General features: G+C 41.2%; 1 protein-coding gene across 3 annotated transcripts in view; it reads right to left on the bottom strand.

Annotated features, from left to right (window-relative positions):
• nup62l (nucleoporin 62 like) overlaps positions 1-25494 on the bottom strand; it is a 40519-nt gene extending 15025 nt beyond the window's left edge. The window contains exons 1-10 of one of the 3 annotated variants that reach the window (XM_060927503.1): positions 25423-25494; positions 17542-17862; positions 17161-17414; positions 12357-12431; positions 12167-12271; positions 11917-12030; positions 2455-2563; positions 2156-2300; positions 361-410; positions 132-266 (exon numbers count right to left, since the gene is read on the bottom strand). In XM_060927503.1, the coding sequence (XP_060783486.1) occupies positions 132-266; positions 361-410; positions 2156-2300; positions 2455-2563; positions 11917-12030; positions 12167-12271; positions 12357-12431; positions 17161-17414; positions 17542-17834 (1280 nt within the window). In that variant the 5' untranslated portion in view covers positions 17835-17862; positions 25423-25494. The other 2 variants (XM_060927502.1, XM_060927504.1) reach the window with 2 other exon arrangements.
• Between the last annotated feature and the right edge of the window lie 720 nt (positions 25495-26214).

Raw genomic sequence — 26214 nt, 5'->3', positions numbered from 1 at the left:
GGTGGAGAGAAAAACCAAGTCGAGTACAACAAAATTAAAACCAACAGCCACCAAATACATCAGCTTTTTGTCATGTTTTCATTTATGCAGGTAAAGTATTAAAAGGATTTGTAAGTGAGGGGTTTATTTACGTTCTCTCTCGCTCCTCATCAGCATTCTGCATATAGATGGTTCCACTTTGCTCCTTCACTGACTCCTCTAAGGGAGCAAGAAGATCCTCCAGCTCCTTTTGCTGAGAAAGAATAAAGTCCAACTCCTGATCCAGCCTGAGGTAAGAACAAAAAGCACACAAGGCCTTCACACACCAATGTCAACAAATCTGTCAGAATGCATCACATGTGCGAACTCTGGAAATCTTACCTTCTTTGGTCCAGTTTAACCTTCTCCATGTCCTTATGAAGGGATGTAATCTAAAACAGCAAACTTGATGTTAAAAACAACAAGGTGTTTCCCTTCAGCTCAAACATTATACCAACTGTTTAAAAGACCAAGACGGATTTTAATTTCATATTCTCAAATCACCGAAACAGAACATTTTTAATCCAGTTCATTCACAAATCATTTGTCTAAGGTAGGAACTGGAGTGTGACAATATTAAAACAGGGTTTTACTGTAACCACCGTATGCTTGGCAATAAACCTGCCACCCATCTATTTAAATTAAGATAGATGGAAGCCCCTTTTACACAGTTAAACAGTCCCTGTTCAAGGAGGAAATCTTAAAGCATATACGCAGAGCCATGGCCTCACTTTCATTTATAAATGCCTTGAGACCTCAAGAATGGCACAGGAATAGTTTTAAGCATTAACAATAAATCTAATATAGTAATTTTTACGATTAAAGTGATTATATATAGGTAGCGGTCCGAGTGAATGACTTTGACGTCCGTAACGTCACAGCAGGAAGTCTATCAGTCTCATCACCATTTCCGCTATACTAAAAACACAGAGCTGACTGCAACTCCGATTCTCCATTTTGAGCCAATTTAATCGCCATGCCACGTAGATGTGTTGCTGGCCGGTACAGCAACATGACAGAAGGTGGATTTACGTTGCATTCGTGGCCCAAGAACGTTCAAGCTGCAAAGATTTGGACACGTTTTGCGAGAAGTTCATGGGCACATTGGGTGTCTGAAGTGGTCTTGCCTCTGCTCTGCACATTTTACTGAAGACTCGTAAGAAACCTCTGATCTGTTAAGTGGGGCAGCTCAAATGCCAATTATGCGGTCGATTTTTAACTCTCAAATAATTTTTTTATTCCCATTTATGCAGCACACAAGTCAAGAATGGAGAGACTATCTACTCAGAAATGCATTTAAAAATAAAGGCTCGGCGTATATTCTTTAAGCATATTCCATCTTGCCTTCTGTACAAAATGTCCGAAATGTGGAACAGGGGATCTGTTCCGCCTCTGAGCTAGAACAATTGGTAGTAACAGAGCCAGAATTGATGCCTTTGGGGGCAAACACATGGGGGCAGCCATGGCCTGAAGGTTAGAGATAGGCCCAAGGCTGCTTAGGGTTGCCGGTTTGATCCCAGGACTGGCAAGAAAAACGTGAGGGGAGTTGAGTGAATGAACAGCACTTTCGCCTCAGGCCTTTCAATTCCATAATTTGGGCTACACCCTATATTTCTGAATTTGGGCTTTTTCCGTCATGATACAGGGTAATTTGGGCTTTTCCGCACGCGCAAAGTGCCATTTTCCCAGCTACAAAGTTAGGAATAAATAAAGAAATCTATGAATGTTATTTTTACCTTTATTGAAAAATGCCTACAGCATTAATCCCTCTTGATGTACATGACAAAAATAATTAGAATATAGTTAGTTAGTATTTAAAAGATATATTCCATTTATATGGTGGCCTTTCATTTGTTTATAACTGAATGATTAGTTTTTAGACAGCCTGCTCATTTTCGTTACATTTAATTCTTTATTTTTTGTATTAAAAGCCAATAATATACAACAACTGGGTTGCACAAGATTTTACTGATTGTACTGATTGAATTAGCATGAGGATGTGTGATAGACACACAAGTATTTCTATAGGGCGTCTGCTAAATGACAGTGCCAAGTCATCGCAATGTACTTGTGAATTAAAATGTGAAACACCTACACAAAATGTGTAAAGGTTAGCAGATGATGTGAAGCAAGCTACCTTCTCTCCATTCTCCACCAGCATGCGGTCCCAGGCATTGACCTGAGTGGCCTGTTGTAGGAAGTGTCGCTCTTGGTCCTCCAACTCTGAGCTCCACTTGTTGATCAAGGACTCCAGCTGGGCATATGACATCACTGGTGCAGCACTGAATTGACACAGTCAAATATTTGAGAAACAAATGAACAAAATTCAAAATGCTTTCACGTATCAAACTGTGCTCATCAAATCCTTTAGAATTTGACACTGACATCACCCCACATGTATCAGTAATTATTGCACTGTTATTTTCTATACCACACCTGGCAGTAACTGCAGCAGTGGACACAGCTGTAGAAGTGGCTGGTGCAGCAGAGACAGCAGGTTTCAGGCCTAGGGAAAAGCTTGTGGTGGGTACTGTAGGAGCAGCAGCTAAAAGAAAGAAGTTATTAATTCTATTGGTTTGTTCTATGTAAATTATGCATCATCTCTTATGTTCGATAACATTTTTTACGTCACCAAAAAATAAATAAATTTTACAAATTAGAGATTACGCCAAATGATTACAGAACATGGTTGTAGGGAGCCTGTAATGTTTCAGGCTGATTGCTGACATTACTTTTACATTAACGCTGGTGGCTAGGTGCTGCTGCTCCTCACTGTGGTAGGTTGGTAGATAAATTTTTGTTTGAATGCCCATGCACGTACAAGGGACTCTCACAGTCAACAGGGGAAACTGTCAAGTCAAGTTTATTTGTATAGCGCTTTTACTTCAATAGTATACTATTTACTATAAAGTAGTAGTATAGTACTTTTACAATAGACATTGTTGCAAAGCAGCTTTACAGAATTTGAATGACTTAAAACATGAGCTAATTTTATCCCTAATCTATCCCCAATGAGCAAGCCCGTGGCGACGGTGGCAAGGAAAAACTCCCTCAGACAACATGAAGAAACCTTGAGAGGAACCAGACTCAAAAGGGAACCCGTCCTCATTTGGGCAACAACAGACAACATGACTAAAACATTAACAGTTTTAACATGAAGTCAGTTTCGTTGATGCTATCACACTTCATTGATGGAAACTTGATGACAAAACTGGTCATGACAACTGCAGTCCTAAAGTTAGCAAGTCAACTGTAGTCCTCAGCCATAAAAGAATGACTATAAGCATCCAGAGCATCCTCCAAGTGTGACTTTCAACTATCCATATGGGGCCATCTTCCACAGGAGCGATGTGATGAGACTCCAACCAGATATAGGGCATCAGGATGGATCAGAAGAGGTCAGCACCTCAATCTCAGGATTGACATGTAACTCAGAGGGACAGATTGGGAGAAGAGAGAGAAAAAAAACAGGTTGTTAGGTGCCCAATGTCACCTGAATAAGTAGGAACAGTATACATTTTGCACTGAGTACAAGCAGAGACTCCAGCAAAACTAACTATGACAGCATAATTAAAAGGGGAGAGCCAGAAGGTAACACAGGCATGAGGGAGCCCTGGGACATAAACCAGCCAGCCACTACACCGTCAACAAACTCGAGTGAGCAAGCGAGTGGGGGACTGACAGCATCCATACATCCCAGTTTACCAAAACACTGTCTGTCAAGTGTATCTGAGCATCAGGGTTTCCCACACTTGAAAGGGAAGGACTCGGACACAGGATTCCACTCGTCTTGTATTTTATTGGTTTTCAGTGGAGCTGACGTTATAGTAGAATTGTGGTCGTAGTGGGCTTTTCCAGAAGAAAAGCTGGAAGTAGAACCAGAAGTATAAGTAGAAGCAGAAGCTTGAAGGTGAAAAACCTTTAAACATACAAACATAAAATAAATGTATGAATAAATACCTGTTTTTCTATAACAAAGCCCAAATTAATTAGGCAACAATATATAAATATTTATGTATAAGGTAAATTAAGTATATTTTAACCATTTTTAATCATTCAGATAATATGTTGCTGAACAAATATAAATGAACAGAAAACTAGTTTTAAACTAAGAATTATTTACTTCTAACCATTCGCCCTTTAACAGGCAGTTTGTGCACTTTAACTGAAGATATTTTACTACACGCCACTGAGAAAGAAAGTTTAAACCATTAAACCAAACACAGGTAGGAAACAAACATTTCTCATGTCCACGGATTACTGCGAGCGCAGCGTTTGCATATAAAAAAGTTCAATAGGTTTACCGGTAGCCTTTTTTGTCCTTTTTTCCCTGATGTGCTGTAAAGTTTGTGTTAGTAGCGAATTCTCTTTGCAACTGCTGCGCTGCTGCTTCGTTACAAACTGAATGTCAATTCTGCCTATCGTTCTAGAATGACCGCTGCCCTGCTAACTAGTGTTGTGATTGGCTGCCCTGCTAACTAGCGTTGTGATTGGCTGCCTGTTCAGCGCAGCGTGAGTGTGCTGGTAGCGCAGCGATTCAGCATAGCAGGAAGTGGCAGAGGCAGCTGTCAATCATGTGAGCCTGCGTTCAGGCACTCCTTGTGGCAGGTCGCTGCAACAATGTCTGAGGACCCTCCAGATCTACACCTTTACCTCAAACACCACTAACAAAAGGCTTGACGAAACAGTTATGTTTTCACCCTAGACTTAAATGCTGAGCCTGTGTCTGATTCCCGAACACTACTTGGAAGGCTGTTCCATAACTGTGGGGCTTTGTAAGAAAAGGTTCTGCCTCCTGATGTAGCCTTCACTATACGAGGTACCAGCAGATAGCCTGCACCTCTTGATCCAAGTAAGCATGGCGGGTCATAAAGGACCAGAAGTTCGCTCAGGTACTGTGGTGCGAGACGATTCAGTGCTTTGAAGGTCAATAATAGTATTTTATAATCAATACGAAATTTGATTGGGAGCCAATACAGTGTGGATAAGACAGGGGTGATGTGGTCATATTTTCTAGTTCTAGTAAGGACTCTTGCTGCTGCATTTTGAACTAACTGGAGCCTGTTTATGCACTTATTGGAACATCCAGACAGTAAGGCATTACAATAATCCAACCTGGAGGTAACGAAAGCATGAACTAGTTTTTCTGCTTCATGTAGCGACATTAAATTTCTTACTTACGCCTACCGCCCAATTTTGGGCATAGGCCACGAACAAGTGCTCTCCAGTCATCATGATCCTGGGCGATCTTTTCCAGTTGTCCCCATGTATAGCCAGACCTCTTCACATCTGCATCTAGTTCACGGCGCCAGCTGTTTCTTGGCCTGCCCCTCTTCCTTCTCCCTTGTGGGTTCCAGAAGAGGGCCTGTCTTGCGGTGTTTGATGCAGGTTTGCGAAGGGTATGGCCAACCCACTTCCATCTTCTTTGGAGGATCTCTTCTTCTACAGGCTGTTGTCCTGTTTGGCGCCACAGCTCCAGGTTATTGATGGTATTTGGCCAGTATACTCTTAGGATCCGCCTGAGGCAGGTATTGATGAAGGCCTGGATTTTATTCATGGTGTTGGCCGTTGTCCTCCAGGTCTCTGCGCCATACAGAAGTATAGGCTTTACCATGGAGTTAAACATCCTGATTTTGATGTTGCGTGGCAATTCCGACGATCCCCAGACATTCCTCAGCTGGTGGAAAGCTGCCCTTGCCTTTCCAATCCGTACCTTTACATCAGCATCGGTCCCACCCATTTTGTCCACTACGCTTCCAAGATAGGTGAAACTCTCCACTTCTATTACTTCTCCCTCTATCCTGATTGGGGTTGTGTTGTTATTGTTTACTTTAAGGACCTTGCTCTTCCCTTTGTGTATAATGAGGCCAAGACATGCTGAGTAAGTTGCTATGGTTGTGGTTTTCTCCTGCATTTGTTGATGGGTGTGAGAAAGAAGTACCAGGTCGTCAGCAAAGTCAAGGTCCTCCAGTTGCAACCAAGGTGTCCATTGGATGCCATTCCTCTTTTGGGCAGTTGATGTCTTCATTACCCAGTCTATCGCCAACAGGAAAAGAAAGGGTGATAATAGGCATCCTTATCTAACTCCTGTCCTTACATGAAAGGCTTCTGGGAGATGTTGGCCATGAACCACTCTGCAGGTCATTCCCTCATACGAGTTCCTGATGATGTTGGTTATCTCTTCTGGCACCCCATAGTGCCTCAGTAGTCTCCAGATAGTCTGTCTATCTACACTGTCAAATGCCTTCTCGTAATCAATAAAATTTACATACAGAGGTGAGTTCCACTCCAAGGATTGCTCCAGGATAATCCTTAATGTTATTTGGTCTGTGCAGGATCTGTTCTTCCTGAATCCTGCTTGTTGTTCTTGGAAATGTGGGTCGACCATTTCTTTCATCCTGTTTAGGAGGACTCTGTTGAAGATTTTGGCTGGGGTTGAGAGCAATGTTATCCCTCTGTAGTTGGAGCAGGAGCTAAGGTCCCCCTTCTTTGGGAGCTTGATCAGGTGGCCCTCCTTCCATTCTAATGGAATATCCTCCTCCTCCCATATATTTTGGAAAAGGGGATGGAGCATGTCCACAATGGTCACTTCGTCTGCCTTCAAAACTTCTGCAGGAATACCATCAGGTCCAGCGGACTTCCCGCTTCTCAGTTGCTTGATGGCCTTATACATTTCTTCCTTTGATGGAACGTCACAAGCAATAGGGAGATCACAGCTGGCTGGCTGGATATTTATTGGGTTTGGTGGAGAAGGCCTATTCAAGAGGTCCTCAAAATGCTCTACCCATCTCCTCTTTTGTTGTTCTAGCCCTGGAATACTTTTCCCATCTCTGTCCTTCACTGGCCTCTCTGGTTGGTTAAATTTACCTGAGAGCTTTTTGATGTTGGCATACAGCTCCCTCATGTTGCCCTTTTGGGCTGCGTCTTCTGCCTCGGATGCCAGGGTTTCCATACATCATCTCTTGTCTGCTCTTAAACCCTTCTTAACTATTCTGTTTGCTTTTGTATATTCTTCTTTGGCCTTAACTTTCTTAGCACACATGCGGCTGTTGTTCATATCTGCTTTCTTCCTTTTCCTCTCCTGTATGTTTTTTAACGTCTCCGCCGAGATCCATTCTTTATGTCCCTGCTTCTTGTAACCCAGCACTTCTTGGCATGTTAATGTTACTGCCTCTTTAATACTCTGCCATTTTCATCTATCGTCTTTTCCTCAGCCTGTTGTAGGATCTGGGCCTTTTTTGACAGTGTAGTTTTAAATTGTTCTAGCCTGTATGTTTCCTTCAGGGTGGTGGTGTTGTACCTCTGGCGCTGACTGGATTGTCCTGTCCAGTTTCGCTTCAGCTTGAGTTTTATGCGGGCGCTCAGTAGATGGTGGTCCGATGCAACGTCCGCTCCCCTTTTGACCCGTACATCTTCCAATGATTTTCTGAACCTTTTTCCAATGCAGACATGGTCAATCTGATTTTCGGTCCTGAGGTCTGGTGACACCCAGGTAGCCTTGTGTATCCGCTTGTGTTGGAAGAAGCTCCCCCCAATGACAAGGTTTGTAGTGGCACACAAGTTGGCAAATCTCTCCCCATTCTCATTCATTTCCCCCAAGCCTTCTTTTCCCATTATTCCTTCGAACCCTTGGTTGTTTTTACTGATCTTGGCGTTGAAGTCACCCATGGCAACAATGATGTTTCTTCTTGGCCGCGCCTGGATTATGGTCTGTAGCCTGTTATAGAAATCCTCTTTGATGTTCTCATCGCTCTCATTGGTTGGGGCATAACACTGGATGACATCCAAGTTGATTTTCCTGTTGGTTATGCGGAAGTAGGCCGTGATGATACGCGGGCCATGTGCCTCCCATCCAATGAGAACTCTTTGGGCCATCTTCGTTAACATCAGGGCCACTCCCTGGCTGTGGGGTGCGTTTGCTTCCTCATGACCTGAGAACAGCAGCAGCTCCCCCGTGGCTAGTTTGTACTGGCCAGAGCCTGTCCACCTAGACTCGCAGATTCCCAGGAGATCTAGGTTGTAGCGTCTCATCTCTGCTGCCACTTGAGCTGTTTTGCCAGTTTCAAACATGGTTCTGACGTTCCATGTTCCCATGTTAGTTGTAGTCCTGGTAGAGATGATGGTTGTCCGCCTAGTAGCTTCCCTAAGGCTTTCACTACTAGGCATCATTCGTTCTCCAGCCGTGGGTCCATCTTCTCCCAGAACTTTAGTGACTTTTGAGTTTCTTGTTTGCGATTCTGTAACAATTTGTTTTTTCCAGGGTGGAGTTGTTAACCCCACGCCCAACTCCCAACCTGGAGGACCAGGTGCTGCTCTTCGTCTGTCCTCTACCCTCAGCCCTGCCCGGCTTGGTTGGACCTGCCAGGGGTCTAGCCCCCGCCGGTATAGCCCTCAGGGTCATGGAGGCACACAAGCCCCACCACCACAACAAGGTAGCAACACATCGAGAGGGATTAAATTTCTTACCTTAGCAATATTTCTGAGATAAAAGAAAGCTATCCAGGTAATGTTATCAATATGAGTTTCGAATGAAAGACTGGGGTCAATAATCACCCCGAGGTCTTTTACTGCTGCACGTGAAGAAACAGAAAAGCAATTCAGAATTACTGTGTAATCAGAAAACTTGCTTCTAGCTGCATGTGGTCCTAGTACGATTACTTCAGTCTTGTCAGAGCTAAGCAGACGGACGTTAATAAGCATCTAGGTGTCTAATGTCCTTAAGGCAGGAAAAGGGTTTCAGCAGCTATTTATTGCCGATGTGAAAAGTGTGCCAAGCAGAAAACTGACAATGAATTGTTGGAAAGGGGACAAACTTGTGCGATATACTACAAACAGTCAGTGAATTGTTTCACAGGTAAACCCAGGTTGGAAATGTATGTCTCACACAAGCCTGCTTTGGAAATGGACTATATGGCCAAATATAGGCTAGTGACAGTGTCATAGTGTGAATTTGAAGGGGACTCGCATGCAGAGCAGAGCTCCAAATTGAAGAGAACATGGTAATGAATCAATCGGATTTCTGATGGCTTTTGTGACGGAAGGGAACCTGACCACCAGACAACGAAATTCGTATATCTTTATTTACATAAGAAACATGGGTTTTTATCCAGTGCTTATTTTTAATTTGCTTTTTTTTTTTTATTAAAAAAGTATGTGGTATTATTTACGAACACATTCTACACTCATTAGAAGCTCTGCTTTTTAGCAGTATCTAAATATTAGCTTTGAAGGCCTATACTATTGTACCTAATCTGCTTGCATGGCCTGAAACCCTTTTCTGTGGACAGTGGTGGAATATTGTTGGCACAGCACTGGGTTTAAGTCTAATGCGACCTGCACAGCCCAAGAGCTCCGTCTGTATATTCCTTTCAAAGCAATCGGGTTTAAAATGGTCCTAGAAAACAGAATTTCTGCCAAAGGAGTGTTTCCAAAGTGTTACCTGTTCCCAAGTTGTGTAACCACTGTTTAGCAAGTTGTTTACATTGCTCAGTTGTTAGCAATTGTTTTCCCTTATCACATTTCTTGTTTTTGAAACCATAGGCTTTGCACGCTGCCATTTCTCAATTTTTCTGTGCATCCAGTTACGTCATGGTGTCAGGAACAGCGAGCCACTCAAGATACAGGAAACCCATTAAATGGTACTACTTTGTGCTGACCTTTGACTCCGCCCAGAACATGGCAATATGGCTGTGCCCTGGAGTAGAACTGAAGTGAGCAGAAATACAAAGGAATTTTAAAGCATTTCTTTATGCTACACAGTGTGACAACACAGGATAGACAAAATGCATTTGTACAAATATTTCTAGCTTATATGTTTATTAATTGAGTGCTTGTTTAAAGAAACAAGCACTCAAATGGGTCGTTTTGAACAGGGCTGTTCACTGCAAAAAATAAAAATCTTAGGAAGTTTGTCTATTTTCAAGTCAAAACATCTAGCCACCCTTATTATATGACATAATTGCCCAACAAGCAAAACCTCATTTAGCTAGAAAGGCTAGTTTTTAAGACAGTCCATCTTGAAAATCTTGTATAGACAAAATGTCTTGAAAAAGTCTTATTTGGAGCACCTTTGAAAATAAAAAGTTTTTTTAAAAACAAGTAAGTACACTTTGGCCATTTGTCAAATGCGGTTCATCTTGTTTCAAGAAAAAAAAAAAAGTATGCTTGTTTTGGGAATAAATGAACTTTACTGAAATCTTTGAATCTTTCATTACAATTCAACTCCACCTTACATATCCTAAGTTTACTGCGACTGTTTTCTCAGTCATTCAGAGTGAGCTCCTTCTAGATGCTGTATATACTCTAGACCAGACAAGTGCCTTCAAAAAGGCTATGAGTGAGTGGAGGGCGTTTTAGTGAGGTCTTTTTGGAATGCTGTGAGTTAAGTTCAGTGTTTTTTTCTTTGTTTGGGGTTTTTTTTGTGCCCGATCTTGTAAACCCTTCGTACACATGAATAGTCAGTGCCCCCAAAATGCACTGTTGCTTTGGCGTTGTGTAAGCACCAAGTCAAAATGCGTAGACTTTTTTTTTTTGGTGCCTGAGGTCCTGGGGAAGTGGAATCTTAAGAGATGTTTTAATGTTTGAATGTTGAAATGGGAAAAAAAATAAACTTGTTGCAATGCTACACGTGTCGTCAACTTGATTCAAGATAGTCTCTGGTCTCATATCTAGAGTATTTTACTAATTACAGATCACAAAAGGAGAATCTTTTAAGCTAGCAATGCTTAGTTGTAGAATTTAACAATCCTAATATTAGTATATTTATCTTAAATTCAGTTTTTACTGCTAAGACTTTGTCATGAATTTAAGTGAAATACCCTTAAAATGAAATGAATAAAAATGACTTGAATGGCTAAATGTAAGAAGTACGATCTTGTTATAAGAACTATTTTGATTATTTTGAGTTAATCAGATCTCGCATAATAAGTTCCCCAATCTTATTTTGGAATTATTTCATCTAAAAACAGGTTAGATTTTTCATCTTACTTTAAGAAATCTTACCAAGTCAAATTTGACTAGTTCCATTGGCAGATTTTTTTCACCTGATTCAAGCAAATACGCTTTGTTATAATCTTTTATTTCTTATTTTTGAAAGGCCATTTTTTGCAGTGTTTAGACAGGGTGCGAAGGGACCTGCAGCACTTTATCCTTGTGGTATTTTGAATAAAGCAAGTCATAGACATTTCCCCATTTCAAGCAACTAAACAAGATTCTTCAAGTACACATGTGACCACAGCTCTGGTTTATTTTGAATTGCAAAATGGTCATGAGTCTCATAAACTGGACTGGGTAGAGATGAGCAAATTTGGTGACCTTTCTGGAGCTTGAGGGAAGCACAGCACAGATAGGAGGTGGTGGACAAACAGCAATAACGGTGGCACAAACAGGCCAAAAATACTACTACTACCACCACCAATAAAAATACCTGTCACTCAGGACTAGAACTTTCACCATTCTGTTAGCTCTGTCAGTTCTGCATGGTGACCCTCCCTGATGGTACAGGTACTGTTGATTGTCTGAAAATCATCCCTATCCTTTATCTAAATTGTTATCTGTGCCAAATTAAAATAAATGGATTTTTTAATAGTTCAAAAAAATAAAATAAAAGTTAGCTAGCTAACGAGTGCCATCTCATAAGCAAGCCAGTGGTGCAATAATGGATTTGTCAATAGAGTACATTAGCTACAAACACCCATCTAATGAATATTTGCAAAGAGTATACAGCCTGTCACTAACAGTAGCTAAACATTATTTAAATAACCTCGCTTTGAACAGGATCCTCAAATATCCATCTGTTAGCACAAGGAGCATTTTGGTCACCACCCCAGTAACTCCTGTGTCTGTGGCCACTGCACACTCATCCTGTGTGCTGAAGTGGTACTGGATCACAAACATTACCTGTGGTAGTAGCAGTGGTGGTGGCAGCTCCAAGAGGTTTGAGTGTCAAGCCAGTGGAGGCTGTAACTGCAGAAGATGCTGCTGAGGCTGCTGCAGCACTTGTTGAGCTACCCACTGGTTGAAGAAGATTTAAAAAAGAAAACCGAGTCCTGAGTTTGATTTTTGAATTGACACATGCACTCATGTTGAACTTGCTGTTAAATATGATGTGGACTGTGCAGATTGTAAAACTCCTCCAGAACACACTTACAGCTGAAGCCTGTAGAAGCAGCGGAGGGTATAGGGGTGGCAAACAGAGAAGATACAGGGGCAGCCTGGCTGGCAGCAGCAGTACTAACAGGAGCGACTCCAGCTCCTACAAGTTTAAAAAAAAAAAATCAAACTTCAAACTTTATCTTTCATAGCACTTTGCAACAATGACAGTGAATTAATTTTTTCACCTCCAAGCTTGATTCCAAAGTTAATCCCGGTTGAGGAGGCTGCAGAAGCTGGAGCAACAGCTCCCAGAGTGAGACCTTTAAATTTCAGGAGAAGCAGTAAATGATGAGTTTTTAAAATCAGCGTATGACCATTAAAATAAAACTACAGTACCCAAAGTAGTACAAGTGTCTTTTGGGACATCCCCATCCCATTTTCGAAAAAGCATGCCACAATGCAAATATAAAACTATTCTTCAGACACCCTGATGATTTTAGATTTTTTAAAATATCGTACATTACATCTTTTCTATCCAGTATGGTAACTAGCTAAACTAAAATAACGTATTTTAAATGAATAATATCTCCATGCTTTATGTAATTCTGGGGTGACAGTGGTTAGCACTGTTGCCTGACAGCAAGAAGGTTTTGGGTTCGAGCCCAGTGGCTGACAGGGGCCTTTCTCTATGGAGTTTGCATGTTCTCCCCATGTCTGTGTGGGTTTCCTCCGGGTGCTCCGGTTTCCCCCCCCACAGTCCAAAGACATGCAGAGGTTAGGCTAACTGGCTACTCTAAATTGCCCAGAGGTGGGAATGTGTGTATGCGTGCGCAAGAGAGAGCGAGAGAGAGAGAGAGAAAATGGTTGAAAAGAGAAAACCTCTATAGCAATCTGGAAGAAGGCAACAGAAAAGCACAACTATAATTCTTCCCTAAAAACTTTGATGGCTGAAGCCGTCAGAGTGGACCTGCCATCAGGCAGAACACTGAAGAATGCAATTCCACTCGGGCTTCATTAAAAAAAGTTGACGTGCATTTCTTCCACCTTAAAAAAATAAATAAAAATAAAATAAAGGCTCCAGGAGAAGGCTTGGCTACAAAAATGAGTGTGAAGGAGTGTGTGGATCATGTGTGTAGTGCCTTGTGACAGACTGGAGTCCCATCTAAGGTACTTTCTGACCTCACACCATGTATTCCCTAGAAAGGCTCTGGATCCATGGGGAATAAATGTCACTTAATATAGAAAAACCACATCTTAAAGTTATTTGTGGGAAACTTTAATTTCAGTTTGCAAGGTAGACTGCCTTTCAGATTTTTCAAGTGGAGGACATAAAAAGAACTCTCTCCTTACACTCAATTATTTTTATTTAGTGGACTGAAAGCTACTGAATTCAAATCACAGACGTCCAAATTTTACTTTTTTTTTTTCAAGAAATAGAACAATTAACGAATTTAGGGCCATGTGGCCCTAAATTCTCTGCGATTTCTTCATGCTTCAACATGACCCAATTCAAGATACAACACGTGGTGGGCTTTCCCCATTCACACAAGGCATTGTGGGATACAAATTTGAAACAGAAAAGAAAAATGGAGGACTTGAGTGTGCGAATGAAACGTAGATTGAGAGATTTTATATATAAGTCACACACAAAAACCGATTTTTTAACTGAAAAAAAAAAAGAAAAAGCAAAGATGGCAGACCAAACTTCACAGAAGAGTTGTTTTCTCTGAAATCTTTGGAAAAAAAAAAAAAGGTCACCAAGAAAAAACACTGTCCACTCTTATAACCCCATGCCTGTAACCAAACAATTGGTTTGATTTTCATTGGTAACATCGACCGAGTTACACCGTATGCTGACGTGGCACATTACCATACAGTGGTGCTTGAAAGTTTGTGAACCCTTTAGAATTTTCTATATTTCTGCATAAATATGACCTAAAACATCAGAGTTTCACACAAGTCCTAAAAGTAAATAAAGAGAATCCAGTTAAACAAATAAAACAAAATATTATACTTGGTCATTTATTTATTGAGGAAAATGATCCAATATTACATATCTGAGTGACAAAAGTATGTGAACCTCTAGGATTAGCAGTTAATTTGAAGGTGAAATTAGAGTCAGGTGTTTGTCATCCCAATGATTGAAATCAGGTGCGAGTAGGAACCCTGTTTTATTTAAAAAACAGAGATCTATCAAAGTCTGATCTTCACAAGACATGTCTGTCGAAGTGTATCATTGCACGAACCAAGGAGATTTCTGAGGACCTCAGAAAAAGCGTTGTTGATGCTCATCAGGCTGGAAAAGGTTACAAAACCATCTCTAAAGAGTTTGGACTCCGCCAATCCACAGTCAGACTGACTATGTGCAAATGGAGGAAATTCAAGACCATTATTACCTTCCCCAGAAGTGGTTGACCAACAAAGATCACTCCAAGAGCAAGGCGTGTAATAGTCAGCGAGGTCACAAAGGACCCCAGGGTAACTTCTAAGCAACTGAAGGCCTCGCTCACATTGGCTAATGTTAATGTTCATGAGCCCACCATCAGGAGAACACTGAACAACAATCGTGTCCATAGCAGGGTTGTAAGGAGAAAGCCACTGCTCTCCAAAAACAACATTGCTGCTTGTCTGCAGTTTGCTAAAAGATCATGTGGACAAGCCAGAAGGCTATTGGAAAAACGTTTTGTAGACAAATGAGACAAAAATAGAACTTTTTGGTTTAAATGAGAAGCGTTATGTCTGGAGAAAGGAAAAACACTGCATTCCAGCATAAGAACCTTATCCCATCTGTGAAACATGGTGGTGGTACTATCATGGTTTGGGCCTGTTTTGCTGCATCTGGGCCAGGACGGCTTGCCATCATTGATGGAACAATGAATTCTGAATTATACCAGCGAATTCTAAAGGAAAATGTCAGGACATCTGTCCATGAACCAGGGTGTCCACAGGTTTGTCCAAGTTAAATTTAAGACTTTAATACCATGTTCCAAAAAAATTAAGACCAAATCTAAAGTCACGCAAAAACGTACTCTTGAGAAAAAAAAAACTATATAATTTAATGTAACTTATTGTTCTTGTAAACATTCACCAGAAAACACTATTCTAGTAGAAGTACTTCATTTCTTTTCCTTGACAAGCATTCACACACTCAGAACACAATATAAGGATAGGATAAACTTGTAACTATGTGACAATCAGAGTGCAGTCACAGAATCCAATGTAACAATGTGAAAATGTGAATGAAGTCACAGAATCCAATGCAACAGTTTTTTTTAATTATTATTTTCTCTGCTTGGGGAGTCACATTGCAAGCAGAATTGTTCAATTCCATCTTTGGTCAAACAACAATGCAGAAAACAGTTAAACAATATGAATGCACATACACCTGAAACTTCGGCTCACTCACTTGAAAGGTATGCTCACTTGCACTTCTTAAAACACTTGGAACGATACCCACACACAAACGATACTATTCTCTCACACGCACAGTGACGAGTCATGGAATCCACGGACACATGTCGGCCAAAACGAATCCGAGAAAATCGCAAAAGAAGCATTAATTAATTTATTGAGCATTAATTAAATTTATTTAGCATCAATTAATGCTTCTTTTGCGATTTTCTCGGATTCGTTTCGGCCAACACGTGTCCATGGATTCCATGACTCGACACAATATTCTCTTACATCTCGCAGATCTATCCTCTTCTCCAACCGTTAGTGGTGGCAGCGCTGAAGTCGGATATTTGAGGCTGATGCTCGCGGCCTTTAGCAAAAGCAACGTGCTTGGCGCTCTTCATACGAGAGTCTACTGCTCTTATCCCCATTGTGCCCAACTTAAAAGTCTTACAGCATGCTACACAGTATGCCTCGTTGGCATCTTTGGGTACAGCTTTCAGCCACCACGAGTATTTTGCATCTTGCAGCCAGTTATTATTAAATTTACATTTACCCATTGTGGCTCGGACTACCCTCCATCAACAGATCAGGCACTGAGTGGTTGTCAAGCACGCGTGTGTCGAGCAACCGGTGGATTCGGAGCCTGCGCGGTATAATTGTGAGCATCAAAAACGATTAAACTGTTTCCCCATCCATAGTGTACCACATTTTAACGATATGACTGAGTAAAATCTTCATAAATTTAAGATTGAAAATTTAAGACCACGGGGTTTGAAATTTAAGACAATTTAAAGACTTTTTAAATGGCCTTATTTTAGGAAAATTAAATTTAAGACTTTTTAAGGACCGGCAGCCACCCTGATGAACTGAATCTCAAGAGAAGGTGGGTCATGCAGCAAGGCAACGACCCTAAACACACAAGCTGTTCTACCAAAGAATGGTTAAAGAAGAATAAAAGTTAATGTTTTGGAATGGCCAAATCAATGTCCTGACCTTAATCCAATCGAAATGTTGTGGAAGGACCTGAAGCGAGCAGTTCATGTGAGGAAACCCACCCAACATCCCAGAGTTGAAGCTATTCTGTACGGAGGAATGGGCTAAAATTCCTCCAAGCTGGTGTGCAGGACTGATCAACAGTTACTGCAAACTTTTAGTTGCAGTTATTGCTGCACAAGGGGGTCACACCAAATACTGAAAGCAAAGGTTCACATACTTTTGCCACTCACAGATATGTGAAGCTGCAGATATTTTCCTCAAATAAATGACCAAGTATAATATTTTTGTTTCATTTGTTGAACTGGGTTCTCTATCTACTTTTAGGACTTGTGTGAAAAATCTGATCTTTTAGGTCATATTTATGCAGAAATATAGAAAATTCTAAAGGGTTCACAAACTTTCAAGCACCACTGTAAATGCTACCCTAAAAATCTCTTTCAAAATGAACGTCCTTATAAGAAGCCTTCAGTGAAAATTCCTGTCTTAGAGGACATCGGTCTATGTAATATTATTAGACTCATTTATGTTTAAATGCATTAGAATACCAAATCACTTCAATCCAAGTCAAAGTAATTAAAAGCCATTCATCAATGTAAAATTCTGGAATGACCGCAAAGAGCATATGAATGCGCCACAGCTGTACCAGACTGAGGTTACCTGTGCTCTGCCCTCCCAGGGAGAAGGAAGGCGTGCTTTGTGCTGAAGTTGCAGCAGGAGCTTGAACCTTGGCTCCAGGAAAGCTGAAGCCTGTGGACTGCTGGGTTGAAGCTGCAGTCTGAGTCGGGAGGGCACCGAATGTGAAGCCTGTGCCACTGGACGAAGTGGTGGAGGTCACCAGGCCTCCCAAAGTCACTGCTGTAGTGGCCGGCTGAGAGGCTGGAGTCAGGCCGAGACCTAGTTTTGGAGCACTGCTGAAAGGTCAAATTAATTGAGATCAGAAGTTCATCTCAAAACCAAACCTTATCTAATCATAATGATTAGAACAACACAGATGATATGGTGCGTCTCAGTTCACTTCTAGTTTTCTAGATGTCTTACCCAAAAGTAAACCCTCCACCAACAGTGCTGCTCTGTGATGGAGTCCCAAAGCTGAAGCCACTTTGTGAGGTTGAAGTGCTCGTGGTGGTCTGTGCAAGGAGCCCTGCAATTTGAGACATTCCTGCTGGAGCCTGAGACTGCTGCTGAGGCATGGCTCCGAAGGTGAATCCTGCCGCTGCTGGAGTGCTCGTCTGCAGGGAGAAGCCAGGGGCTGTGCTGGTCGACGCTGTGGTTTTCGGGGTTCCGAAGCTAAATCCACCCCCACTAGTAGCTTGTCCAAAGCTGAATGACATGGTTTCTCTTTCTCAAGACCCTTAAATACTGAAAGAAAATACCAAAAACATCTGAGCAAGTAATGATACTCAGCATGCAGCTCTACAGTGACCAATTCTGTGCTCCTGCATTAAATATAGAATAAATTATGACAAGGTGTGCTGCTATAGGAAATTAATCAACAAACTGCTTTATTCCTCTTTTAAATTTTTTTTTATTTTACTCATGAACGTGTTTATCTGTTATTTATATCTAATGTTGTGAAACAAGTTTGTTTCTGTCATCACTTACATTATAGCAGCTTTTAACACTTTCTCCAGCATGTGCAAATGAGCCAAAACAACTGATCATAACAGAGGCAGGATTGACATCGGTGCAAAAGGGACAGTTGGTATTGCGGAACGGGGTGCGATGTTTTTGCTATCGACATTCGTTTTTGATTTGCTTCTTTCTGAAACCAGCACTAATTCAAACATCTTCGTCCATGGCATCTGAGGTCTGTGTACCTTTCTGCCTCAAATTGCTTCCTCCTCCTTTTCACTTTCACCTCCAACATACTGCATTTCTGATCGCAGAGCAACTTTGCTTGCATTTGAAGAGTGAGAGAAATGTGACGGCACTGCAACACTGAGTTCAATCACCGTTATTGTTTAGAAGTCGACACCGGTATGCTCCACGTATTCATACAACCCCGATTCCAAAAAAGTTGGGACAAAGTACAAATTGTAAATAAAAACGGAATGCAATGATGTGGAAGTTTCAAAATTCCATATTTTATTCAGAATAGAACATAGATGACATATCAAATGTTTAAACTGAGAAAATGTATCATTTAAAGAGAAAAATTAGGTGATTTTAAATTTCATGGCAACAACACATCTCAAAGTTGGGACAAGGCCATGTTTACCACTGTGAGGCATCCCCTTTTCTCTTTACAACAGTCTGTAAACGTCTGGGGACTGAAGGCCAATTTATGCTGACAACGCAGTCCTTGCAGATGGTGTCGCAGATAGCGTCTGCGTAGACCCCCCACCTTCGCAGACGCTCTGCGCGCACCTCCCAAAAATTGTGACCACCGCAGAAGCCTCGCAGACAGCGTCACAGACAAGAGGGCTCCGATTGGTCCACTCTACATCCACTGTACACGCACTTCCGCTTCCCTACTTTCCCGGTTTGTTTTGTTTTCACGACCGCCATTTTTAAAAACACGAGTGAAGATGGAGCAGCACGAAGAGCGGTTGATCGAGGAAGTGAGGAAGTACGTACATCTATACGACTCCAGTTCTAGTCATTTTAAGTAACCGGAGGACAAACACTCCACTAACCACACCCACCAACTACTCCTAGCGATTTCGCGACTTCGCGCCCCCTTGCGTTGTGGCGTTGAATAACATCACACGTCTATTACTCCCCGCTCAACTATAAATTACAACTGTCTGCAAAAAGCTCTGAGAAAGCCTTGTCGCAAGAGCATGCAGAGGCCTTGAGGAGACAAGTTGCTCAAGTTTAGGGATAGGAATGTTAACCCATTCTTGCCTAATGCAGGATTCTAGTTGCTCAACTGTCTTAGGTCTTTTTTGTCATATCTTCCGTTTTATGATGCGCCAAATGTTTTCTATGGGTGAAAGATCTGGACTGCAGGCTGGCCAGTTCAGTACCCGGACCCTTCTTCTACGCAGCCATGATGCTGTAATTGATGCAGTATGTGGTTTGGCATTGTCATGTTGGAAAATGCAAGGTCTTCCCTGAAAGAGACGTCATCTGGATGGGAGCACATGTTGCTCTAGAACCTGGATATACCTTTCAGCATTGATGGTGTCTTTCCAGATGTGTAAGCTGCCCATGCCACACGCACTAATGCAACCCCATACCATCAGAGATGCAGGCTTCTGAACTGAGCACTGATAACAACTTGGGTCGTCCTTCTCCTCTTTAGTCCGAATGACACGGCCTCCCTGATTTCCATAAAGAACTTCAAATTTTGATTCGTCTGACCACAGAACAGTTTTCCACTTTGCCACAGTCCATTTTAAATGAGCCTTGGCCCAGAGAAGACGTCTGCGCTTCTGGGTCATGTTTAGATACGGCTTCTTCTTTGAACTATAGAGTTTTAGCTGGCAACGGCGGATGGCACGACGAGTTGTGTTCACAGATAATGTTCTCTGGAAATATTCCTGAGCCCATTTGTGATTTCCAATATAGAAGCATGCCTGTATGTGATGCAGTGCCGTCTAAGGGCCCGAAGATCACGGGCACCCAGTATGGTTTTCCGGCCTTGACCCTTACGCACACAGATTCTTCCAGATTCTCTGAATCTTTTGATGATATTATGCACTGTAGATGATGATATGTTCAAACTCTTTGCAATTTAACACTGTCAAACGCCTTTCTGATATTGCTCTACTATTTGTCAGCGCAGAATTAGGGGGATTGGTGATCCTCTTCCCATCTTTACTTCTGAGAGCCGCTGCCACGACAAGATGCTCTTTTTATACCCAGTCATGTTAATGACCTATTGCCAATTGACCTAATGAGTTGCAATTTGGTCCTCCAGCTGTTCCTTTTTTGTACCTTTAACTTTTCCAGCCTCTTATTGCCCCTGCCCCAACTTTTTTGAGATGTGTTGCTGTCATGAAATTTCAAATGAGCCAATATTTGGCATGAAATTTCAAAATGTCTCACTTTCGACATTTGATATGTTGTCTATGTTCTATTGTGAATACAATATCAGTTTTTGAGATTTGTAAATTATTGCATTCCGTTTTTATTTACAATTTGTACTTTGTCCCAACTTTTTTGGAATCAGGGTTGTATTTCAGATTCATATGTTATACATCACGCCAATATTCTTGTGTCACATATCACAACTCTGGCTGCAGAATGCCAGGACACTGTAAAAACACACACTGGCACCGCTTTATTTGTTTCAGTGTAAAACAACCAAAGCTGGAATATTAAAGAATATTTTTATTATGGCTATATTATGGAATATCTGTGCAAAAAGGGTTTGTCTGTTTTTTCTTTCAAAGTTTATAAGAAAAAAAGTCACTATCAAGGAGATGGAAATTGCAGGAAACTTGCTGTTCAGTACAAACATGAGAATCCTTCCAATGTTAAACACCTCACGGTTAATCTCACCACAGCAATATTTAAATATTTTTCTTAAATATTATAAGAACATTCCATATTTAATCCATTTATTATTAAGCGTAGACTACATGGAGCCATATACACCAATCAGCCATAACATTATGACCACCAGCAGGTGACATGAAATTATTGTACCATAACTGGAACCAGGATGCTCAAATCATTTCAATCATGATATTTTTATTTTGGGGGGGAGAGAAGAAAAAAAAAAAAAGAGACCAGAGCTTAAGAACAATTTAGGAAGAAAAATCAAAAAGAAAAGAAAAATAAAACCGGGAGAAAATCTCGTGAGTGGCCAGTGGATGGGGAGAAGTTTAAGTTTGTTTCTCTCTCTTTTTTTTTTTTTAAAGTGTTAGTCAACAGGCTTTCAGACAGGACAGGGAAACAGAAAAACTCCTTTGCACCGTCTCCTCCAGCACTGTTTGCCTCAGTCAGCTTCTTGGAAAGGGTTGGGTATTCCATTACTCCAGAAATAACATTGTCCGTGTCCACGAGTTGCTTGATTCCTCTCAAGGTAATCCTTCAAGCAGACCACCAGAGAAATGAACAAAACTACACTGCACTTCCGCAAATTGTTTGAGTACTCCCCCACAGACTCTTCTGCCATCGGCCCACTACTGATTCCCCGTGCTCATTCATAAAAGAGCCCGCCTCTTGACAAAACGTCATCATGTCAATCGGTGTCAAAAGATGCTGAAATGCCAAAAAACACCCCAGCAACAAAAGGCAGGGAGTAAAATGAGGACAGAAATAAATGCAAATGGTATTGTGATTAATATTTTTATTAATAAAAATAGGTTCTTGCTACATTATAGAGAATATTACACAGGTGTGTAAAGAGATCAAGTTTATCTTCAAGTGGTGAATATATTCATGAGTGAAACCACTTTCAACACAAGAAGATAAACTTCATATCTTTGTGCAACCATGTAAATGTTTTTTACATTATATGGACACGTGTGCGCGCGCACAAAAAAATAAATTCCTCTCCATTTCAGCCAGCATTAATTTTTTCAGCAGTTTTTGCTACAGTAGATCTTCTGTGGGATTGAACCATATAGGCTAGCCTTCATGCCCCATGCGAATCCATGAGTTTTCCACACCCATGACCCTGTCACCAGTTCACAGGTTGTCCTTCCTTGGACCACTTTTGGTAAGTACTAACCACTGCATACTGGGAACACCTCACAAGATGTGCCATTTTGGAGATGCTCAGACCCAGTCATCTCACCATCACAATTTGGCCCTTGTCAAAGTCACTCCGATCCCATTTTTTCCTGCTTCCAACACAACTTCAAGAACTGACTGTTCTCTTTATGCCTAATACATCCCACCACTTGACAGGTGCCATTGTAATGAGATAATGTTATGGCTGACACCTAATTCTATGGGTTTTTTTTTTTTTATTTTCACACTGTAGAATGATGCTATGCTGAAGGCATCAAAATGATGAAATAAGTATGGAATTATGTGGTAAACAAGTCAAAACATTTTATATTTCAGATAATTCAAAGTAGCCAGTGTCCAAACTTTTGACTGGTGAGAGGGAAAGTACTGTATGCAAAATACAGATATGCTGTGGCAAAAAGATGCCTTCAAAAATGAAATTAAAAGTTTCTGCATTTAAAAAAAAAATGTATATTATATATAAATTTTTTAAAAGGAGCAGTGAACAGTAATAAATGAAAGCATTTGGGGTGACGCCCTTTACTTCAAAATAAAGAACGAGAGAGAGAGAGAGAGAGAGAGAGAGAGAGAGAGAGAGAGAGAGCGAGAGAGAGAGAGAAATCTCACGTGCAATGGTCAGTTTTATCAGAAAATGAGCGCGAAGTTTTACTGAGCATCCAACAGAACCAGCCACAGATCTTCTGGACAATTTGACACACTTGCTTCTTGTTTTTGCAGCAAAACAGGGTTTTTTTGCACTAAATGGTACCCTCACATAATATTCTGCTTTCTTTCTTTACTGAGAGCCAAACTTTTTTTGTAACTTAATTTTGGAAGTCCAAGAGTGTGCTAGTCCCAATATACAAGAATAAGGGAGATGTACAGAGCTGCAGTAATTACAGAGGGATAAAATTGACAAGCCACACCATGAAGTTATGCGAAAGGATATTGGAGGGGAGATTGAGAAGAGAGGTAGCAATCTGTGAACAGCAGTACAGGCAGTGTTGCCAGATACTGCTGACGTTTTCCAGTCCAAAATATGTTCAAAACCTGCCAAAATGCACTTAAAACCGCCCAATCTGGCAACACTGAGTACAGGTTTATGCCAAGGAAGAGCATGTCGGATGCAATTTTTGCTTTAAGAACGTTAATGGAGAAGTACAAGGAAGGCCAGAGAAAGCTACATTGTGTGTTTGTAGACCTGGAGAAGGCATACGATCGAGTGCCAAGAGATGAGTTATGGTATTGTATGAGAGAGAGTGGAGTGAATGAGAAGTATATTAGAGTGGTGCAAGACATGTACGAGAACAGTGAAACAGCAGTGTGGTGTGCAGTTGGAACGACTGAATGGTTCAAGGTGAAGGTGGGACTTCAAGGATCTGCTTTGAGTCCTTTCTTGTTTTCCATAATGATGGATAGCTTGACAGACGAAGTGAGGCAAGAGTCACCATGGAACATGATGTTTGTGGATGAAATTGTGATGTGGTGAAAGTAGAAAGGAGGTTGAGCTGGGTTTGGAGAGATGGAGGTATGCATTGGAATGAGGAGGAATGAAGGTGAGCAGTAGCAAAACAGAATACATGTGCATCAATGAGAATGGGGATGAGAGCGTAGTGAAGATGCAAGGAGTAGACATAAAGAAAGTTGGTGAATTCAAGTACCTGAGGTCAACTGTGCAGGAAAATGCGGGCTGCGATAGTGAGGTGAGAAAGAGAGTGCAGGCAGGGTGGAGCAGTTGGAGAAGGATTTCAGGAATCATTTGTGATAGGAAACTCCCAGCAAAAGTGAAAAGTAAGATGTATAAGAACAGTAGTGAGGCCAGCTATGATGTATGGATTGGAGACCGTACCCTTAACGAAGAGGCAGGAGGCAAAGTTGAGGATAGGAGTGACAAGGAAATGTATATCAGGATAAGGAACGAGCACATATGGAGAGCTTGGGAATTAAGCTAAGAGAGATGAGACGAGACTGAGATGGTATGGGCACATCCTGAAAAGAGATGCAGAGCATGTTGGAAGGAGAATGTTGAGGATGGAGCTGCCAGGCACACGAAAACAAGGAAGGCCAAAGAGGAGATACATGGATGTGGTGAGAGGACATGAAAGTGGCAGGTGTGGTAGAGAAGGATGCGGAAGACAGGGAGCAATGAAGATGAAAGATCCGCTGTGGCGACCCCTAATCGGGAGCAGCCAAAAGAAGAATTTTGGAAGTCTAATATTTGTATAGACGAAACTATGTAGAAGTCATAAAATACATTTATACAAAAAAAAGTGCTATAATTACAAAATTGGGTGCCCTACTGTCGCTCTACAAAATCACGAGATAACAGCGTTCCGCGAAAATACTAAACATTTCATCATTTAACACAATATCGTCCGGTGGATTGACGCACCAAAGCTCTTTCCGTTCCCGGTTGTAATCAAACAGATCGTTCATTCTGTCTTAGATGCGTTTTTGTTTGTAACAAGGCCATTTATACACTCGTTCATGAAGAAAAATAGAAAAACCCGAGAAGTGACTAAAAAGAGCAGAATTTTTCCCTCACCGGTGTTTTCTACAGTAGCGTTACTGTCCGGTTAAATGACGCATGCGCCGTGTTCTGGACGGAACAGAACCAACACCAAAACTCTGTACAGTTCTTTTAACAGTCAGTTGATGTTTGATAATACGGAAAAGTCTTTAAAACAAGAAGAGCAGAAGCAATTAAAAAGACTGATAGACAACTGTTTCCCCCCACAGATGCTCATTTCAGTTGAAACTTATTTCATGACAGACTGGGCAGAGAAATGAACATTTACACATATTTAAACTTCATACTGTGTCATTCCACCGGACTTGATAGTAAATCTTTTTAAATCTCAACACCGATCCTGCTGCTCTACAGTGGGTCTATCAATTAACTTTTACACTATTTGTAAGTCCTAATGATGAGAATACGTCAACGGATAGCGCACCAACTAGTTAACTAGTTCAGGAAGTATAGAAATACAATCGGACCAAACGCACTAACCGTGTCGTGTGAAATACCTTAAATATAAACAAGACTCAAAAACGACTCGAGCTCGTAATAACTGCAGGAAAATAATTCATCAGGTCACAACACCGACATGTTTCGCTTGATCAGCTAGTCACGCGTTTGCAAAACTGTTTGGTTCTCTGTAGCTAATTAGTAAGATACAAACCTTCTGACGTCACTCACTTTCCACGGAAACAATATATAATGCTATAAAAATAAATTCAACTCAAATGCATAATAGACATGTTTTTTTTTTTTTAAATCACTCGAGTTACCTTAAAAGAAATGCGCTGCCATTCCCAATTCAGAGCAAAGCGCGGAAAACATACGTCAAAACTCCGCGTCGGCTGTCAACAAAGGGCCCCAAAGTGTCTCTGATCTGTCCAAGCAACTTGCCTGTTTAAAATCAGAGACTTGAGTGACAACTTTGTAATATCTGGGAGAACTCTGGACATTTTTGAACGGCTGCTTTCCTGATATGAATTTTTTTATCCGCGACGGGGTGTTTTACGTACATTAGATTAGTTTTTTTTATTTAGTATAGCGCTTTTGAATGGTCTCTTCTGATTGGTCAGAATGCGTTGATTAATCTTCAGCCTTGACAATAGTTTTAACAAGAAGAAAAACAACAACTTTATTTATCACACGTATACTTAAACATAGTGAAATTCCTTTCTGCATTTAGTGAACACACACATGCGCACGCACACATACACAGAGCAGTGGGCAGCAGTTGGGGGTTTGGTGCCTTGCTCAAGGGCACTTCAGCCCAAAGCCGCTCCCTGTTAACCGAGCCGCATGTCTTTGAACTGTGGGGGAAACCGGAGGAAACTCACGCAGACACGGGGAGAACATGCAAACTCCACACAGAAAAGCCCCCATTGGCCACTGTGCTCGAACCTAGAATCTTATTGCTGTGACGCAACAGTGCTAACCACTACACCACTGTGCTGCCCAGTTCCATCAATTTTAGAAATTTGGTTCGTGGACTTTATCAAAAATATTAATAGTTGTATTTTATTACCTAATGGTTCCACTCCCAGCTTCAAGATTAAATGTAGGAATCC

Source organism: Neoarius graeffei, chromosome 8 (assembly GCF_027579695.1).
Source record: "Neoarius graeffei isolate fNeoGra1 chromosome 8, fNeoGra1.pri, whole genome shotgun sequence".
NCBI classification, from domain to species: Eukaryota; Metazoa; Chordata; class Actinopteri; order Siluriformes; family Ariidae; genus Neoarius; species Neoarius graeffei.
Note: the sequence above shows the minus strand (reverse complement) of the source record. Positions and strands in the feature narration are given on the sequence as shown.